The sequence below is a fragment of the Protomyctophum bolini genome (assembly GCF_963924005.1).
Source record: "Protomyctophum bolini genome assembly, chromosome: 9".
In the NCBI taxonomy this organism is placed as follows: domain Eukaryota; kingdom Metazoa; phylum Chordata; class Actinopteri; order Myctophiformes; family Myctophidae; genus Protomyctophum; species Protomyctophum bolini.
The window spans coordinates 278059-284329 of record NC_137870.1 but is presented as its reverse complement, the minus strand read 5'-3'; the positions used below and the strand labels follow the sequence as shown (position 1 = coordinate 284329).

Here is a 6271-nt window from a genome sequence, read left to right as displayed (position 1 = left end):
GATATGTACCCTTAACACCATGGTGGGACCCCTTAGAGAAGGACCCTTTATGGGTAAGATATGTACCCTTAACACCATGGTGGGACCCTTATAGAAGGACCCTTTATGGGTAAGATATGTACCCTTAACACCATGGTGGGACCCCTTAGAGAAGGACCCTTTATGGGTAAGATATGTACCCTTAACACCATGGTGGGACCCCTATAGAAGGACCCTTTATGGGTAAGATATGTACCCTTAACACCATGGTGGGACCCCTTAGAGAAGGACCCTTTATGGGTAAGATATGTACCCTTAACACCATGGTGGGACCCTTATAAAAGGACCCTTTATGGGTAAGATATGTACCCTTAACACCATGGTGGGACCCTTATAAAAGGACCCTTTATGGGTAAGATATGTACCCTTAACACCATGGTGGGACCCTTAGAGAAGGACCCTTTATGGGTAAGATATGTACCCTTAACACCATGGTGGGACCCCTTAAGAGAAGGACCCTTTATGGGTAAGATATGTACCCTTAACACCATGGTGGGACCCCTGGAGAAGGACCCTTTATGGGTAAGATATGTACCCTTAACACCATGGTGGGACCCTTAGAGAAGGACCCTTTATGGGTACGATATGTACCCTTAACACCATGGTGGGACCCTTATAGAAGGACCCTTTATGGGTAAGATATGTACCCTTAACACCATGGTGGGACCCTTAGAGAAGGACCCTTTATGGGTAAGATATGTACCCTTAACACCATGGTGGGACCCTTAGAGAAGGACCCTTTATGGGTAAGATATGTACCCTTAACACCATGGTGGGACCCCTTATAGAAGGACCCTTTATGGGTAAGATATGTACCCTTAACACCATGGTGGGACCCCTTAGAGAAGGACCCTTTATGGGTAAGATATGTACCCTTAACACCATGGTGGGACCCCTTAGAGAAGGACCCTTTATGGGTAAGATATGTACCCTTAACACCATGGTGGGACCCAGAAGTGCCTTTTTCACTTCTGCTATTATGAGTGTTCTTCAGTACTGTACTGTATACTACTGTTAATAATCAGTACTGTAGTACCACCTGGTATGGATGTTTGTCTGCAGCCCTAAAGTCACAACTGCTGCAACAACTGAACATTTGTTCAAAGATTGTTGGACAACAACTTCAGAAACTTTATACATCCACATATGATGACAGCATCCTAAGGTTAGCAAGGAATATCACCTCTAACACTAAGCATGTGTTGTATGGAGAATATAAGGAATATCACCTCTAACACTAAGCATGTGTTGTATGGAGAATATAAGGAATATCACCTCTAACACTAAGCATGTGTTGTATGGAGAATATAAGGAATATCACCTCTATACTAGCCATGTGTTGTATGGAGAATATAAGGAATATCACCTCTATACTAGCCATGTGTTGTATGGAGAATATAAGGAATATCACCTCTAACACTAAGCATGTGTTGTATGGAGAATATAGGTTGCTACCTTCAGAAGGAGATATGGTGTACCAGCATACAATAAGGTCAGACTAAAGAGGTCCTTTTTGTCCACCAGTCGACCTTGAGGCTTAATCAGGAGATGTAGTAGCCACAGGATAATCTAAGCGGTGGATATTGCTCATGTCTTTATGTATGTAAATTGTCTTGTTCTTTGTGTTTTGTATATGTTCTGCATACTTGGCTGCTGTGTCGCAAGACAAATTTCAGTGTGAACTGACAATAAAGTACTATATCATATCATATCATTATAGAAGAACCCTTTATGGGTAAGATAGGGCGTGGGGCAGGGACGACCTATGCCCTCACTGGGCTGCGTTCAAGACACCTGCCTTGTGTCTGAACACGGCTTTGATGGATGTGTTTCTAGTCCTCTCCATGCTGGGGTTCTGCCTCCCCTCTGTGTGACCTCTGTGTGACCTCTGACCTCTGTGTGACCCCCAGGTCAACGTGGGTCTCCTGGTGCTGTCCATGCTGGGGTTCTGTCTGCCTCTCTACCTGCTCTGTCACAGCCGCTACCTGCAGAGGCAGAGGGACCGCCGTCTGACCCCTGACGACCCCAAGATCTACCTGAAGGCCAGCCAGGGGTCGGCCGGACCCCAGGCCAAGGTCTAGACCCCCCTCTAGACCCCAGGCCAAGGTCTAGACCCCCTCTAGACCCCAGGCCAAGGTCTAGACCCCCTCTAGACCCCAGGCCCAGGTCTAGACTTGGGCCTGGGGTCACAGAAAGGATTCTCTATGCCAGTATTTGTCAAAACTGTTTTTAATGTCAACACCCCCCCCCCCCCCCCCCCCCGCCCGTAAGGGTCCATTTGGTTGGAGGACCCCCCGGGATCACCTCAAGAACCTCTGTTAGATTGACATGCACTCCGTAACATTCCCCCCCCCCTCCCCCACACACACATGCCCCCCAGTGAGTGGACACGCCCCCCAGTGAGTGGACACGCCCCCAGTTAGTGGACACGCCCCCCAGTGAGTGGACACGCCCCCCAGTGAGTGGACACGCCCCCCAGTTAGTGGACACGCCCCCCAGTGAGTGGACACGCCCCCCAGTTAGTGGGCACGCCCCCCAGTGAGTGGACACGCCCCCCAGTGAGTGGACACGCCCCCCAGTGAGTGGACACGCCCCCCCCAGTGAGTGGACACGCCCCCCAGTGAGTCAATCACCAAACATTGACACACGGTGTGGAATTCACCTTTTATCAGCCTTCTGATTGGTCCCTGACTGACCAACCAGAAGGCTCTTTCTGCCTTGTCCCGCCCCCCTGGTTCCGCCTTGTTTATGTTGCATTTGATAAAACATCTTATTTATTTATTTTAAATAAGAACTGAATTCACAGAATATCAACACGAAGCAACTGAAAAACATGTTATTTCAATGGTAGTGGATGGAGAGAGAGAGAGAGGGGGGATTTTTGTCTAACCATGAAACTGCAACCAATGGGTGCAAAGAGGGGCAGAACCAGGGGGCGGGACTTGACAAAAGGGTGACTTGACAACGAAGGGACAGTTTCGGGTGGTTTGGGACGAAGGTGATGGACGGAATGAGATGATTTGACGTGCGACGATAAGAAAGAGCGCCCCTCACTTCACGCGGGTGTGATTTCTTTTAGCTGTCCTGCATTTGTAAAACTCCAGTTGTTTTTCTTGTTTTCATTGTTGTTGTTACGTGATCTTCAGGGGGGGGGGGGTTACGGGTTACGGGTTATGTGTTCTTCAGGGGGGGGGGGGGGGTTACGCATATGTTCGTAGATAGCACAGCAAAAGTTAAAGTACAGCAGCGTAGAAGCTGCCCCATCCTGTCCACATATTAACACATTTAATTCAATCACTAAAGTAATCAGCACAACTATTACTCAATTTATAATGTGATTTCATCCATCCTCAAATCTTCTACTGAAGGGAAACTTTCACACATTTTTGCAAAAAACACATTATGTTAAAGACGTTTAGAAGCTTTAGAACACTTTCCTGGGGGGTCCTTATGTGTGTAATATGTGGTTTTAGAGGTGTTAGATTCTAGCAGTGAGCCCAGTGTCTCTGATGTCATGGACACTGGGCTCACTTACTTCCTGGACTACATGTTGTCTCAGTGAGACAGCCCCTCCCCCCTATCCACGAGGAGGAGCAGTGCCCCCAAAGCATTATGGGAATTGTAGTCCAGGAAGTAAGTGAGCCCAGTGTCCATGACATCAGAGACGCTCTGGGCTCACTGCTAAAATCCAAAATATATAAAACCACATATTACACAGGAAAGTGTTCTAAATCTTTTAAACGTCATTGACATATATTTATTTTATTGATCAATTTGATTGATTGATTGATTGAAGTAGTTATTAACAGTTTGCAGAATTACAGCACATTTCAAGCACAAACTAAATACAAAAACTGTTGACTGTGAGTGGACGACACCATAAAGTATTACACTTGTTTACAAGAGGGTCCACCTTGTTCAATTCATCAAAAACATTTAGAGACGTACAAATATTATCCTACACTTCTATATTGCCAAAAAAACAGTTCAGGTTTTACGGGGGCCAGTTTTGAATTGCAGCCGTCCGTATAGGTGCCCTTTGAGAGCGGTTTTGAAGGAGTCTAGGGATTCACATGTTGGTAGGGCATTTTCAAAACGTTCCAAATGTAGTTTCACACACCGAGTCGGCGGAGATTAGCCGGAAAACACGGATCCGACTGTGGATCCGGATCACCAGCAACGTGTGGGAAAAAAACACGGAGTGGATTGTGGATCCGTCACCCAAAAGACAGATTAGGTGTGGAAAAACAGCCGATCTACAAGCTCGCGTCGCGTCGCGTCGCGTTGCGAGCTTGTAGATCAGCTGTTTTCAACTATACTTCTTAAACATTGGTTTTTCTAATTGTTTTGCGTTTCTTAGAATCTTCTTTGATTTCTTTATGAAATGACTGGGGAAAAAAATATCATTGAATGTTGTTGTTTTTAATTCATGAAAAATGTTGCTTTGTTGGGAGGATGTTTTATTTTTTGGAAAATGTTTGAAATTAAATCTAGGGGAAAAAAATGTATTTAGTGTTTTAAACACTGACAGAACATGTGTTCTGTATGTGTGTACGAGGCCTCTGACAGAACACAGAACATGTGTTCTGTATGTGTGTACGAGGCCTCTGACAGAACACGTGTTCTGTATGTGTGTACGAGGCCTCTGACAGAACACAGAACATGTGTTCTGTATGTGTGTACGAGGCCTCTGACAGAACACAGAACACGTGTTCTGTATGTGTGTACGAGGCCTCTGACAGAACACAGAACATGTGTTCTGTATGTGTGTACGAGGCCTCTGACAGAACACGGAACATGTGTTCTGTATGTGTGTACGAGGGAACTATTTAAAGGTGCAAGTGATTGAATCGGTGAAAAGTGTCAACGAGACCTTGTTGTGACAAATTAAGATGAATTAAGGCTAATTAGTGACAGTTAATTATTATTATTATGGGACGGGCCGTACTGTAGCTGCTACTGTACATTATTATAATTAAAATGGTGTGTTTGCTAAATAATTAAACCAAATCAAATCAACATATATAATTGTGTCAGTTCCATGCATCGCTCACATCAGGTCATTGTGTTGTTGTTATTACTTGCGCCAGCAGAGTGTGCAAGTAGTGTTTTTCGTCAGGCGCTACGATGCGTACGTCCCGTAGCCGTAGCAGCATGTGAGCATATGACGTGATGATGATATATATGTACCAATGCCAGGGTATAACTGGCTCTCGATGGTGACGTGATGATGATATGTACCAATGCCAGGGTATCCACACTTTTCCTGGGCTGTGTGTGCTCCAGTTCCTGTCAATTTGATCCAATGAAAGCCAATGAAACTGCAGGTCAGATGACCAATGATATCCAATGAAATCAACAGGAACTGGAGCACACAAAAGTGTGGATAACTGGCTCTCGATGGTGACGTGATGATGATATGTTTCAGTGTCGGCCGGTACATACGCATCAAACGACCCAAGTAACCACAGTATGCCGCTAATCAACTTACAAATTACATACACATAGAGGGTTAGGGTATACATTACATTACATATACATAGAGGCATTTACTTTCATCTACCCGACACTGAAACATATCTTTCTTACGTCACCATTGAGAGCCAGTTATAACCAGTACTTGCGCGCTCTGCTTGCGCACAAGTAGGTCATCTATGGCCTACTTGGGTGCAACAAGCAAGTATGCACTCGACAGAGTGCAGTTCTAGTTATTATTATTATTTTCCGATCCACAAATGCTCAGACATTTCTCGTCTATCAGACCATTATTATTACCGTTATTATTTGTATATCATTTGTTTGTATTATTATGACATTTTAAACATGTAAGTGTTTGTTTTTTTATTTCTCAGGTTGTATTTCCTTTAAGCAATATGATTAAAATACACAGTGTGATACAGTCTGGTTATAGTATACAGTATGATATGATTATAAAATACACATTATTGACTTCTATATTTGTTAAAATGTTCATAATGTCGTCACACGCCTGTAGAATGTATATTTGAGCTCTTTCTGATTCTGAAACAGGATAATAAAATTATATGGAAATGAGACAATGTTATTTTTTATATATTCAAACGTTGATCAAAATAACAATTATTCTACATTCTCTAAATGTGTAACTTCTTGAAAATGAAGCAATGCAGATGTCTAACAACAATTTAACTCTTGACAGTGTAGAAATGTTACGCTCTCAGGAGTTAAAATATCTACTAGGGGTCCATTTGGT

General features: G+C 44.0%; 1 protein-coding gene and 1 long non-coding RNA gene across 5 annotated transcripts in view; both read left to right on the top strand.

Moving 5' to 3' along the window:
* Positions 1–3164, top strand: part of LOC308321595 (large neutral amino acids transporter small subunit 4-like) — a 34157-nt gene extending 30993 nt beyond the window's left edge. For all 4 annotated transcript variants that reach the window (XM_080772557.1, XM_080772558.1, XM_080772556.1 and 1 more), the window contains one exon: positions 1950–3164. In XM_080772557.1, the coding sequence (XP_080628683.1) occupies positions 1950–2120 (171 nt within the window). In that variant the 3' untranslated portion in view covers positions 2121–3164. The remainder of the gene's footprint in view (positions 1–1949) is intronic.
* Positions 3165–3230: 66 nt separating this feature from the next.
* Positions 3231–6098, top strand: LOC308321177. The gene is made up of 2 exons (XR_013964595.1): positions 3231–4276; positions 4343–6098. It is a non-coding gene; the product is annotated as an uncharacterized lncRNA (long non-coding RNA).
* Positions 6099–6271: the final 173 nt, after the last annotated feature.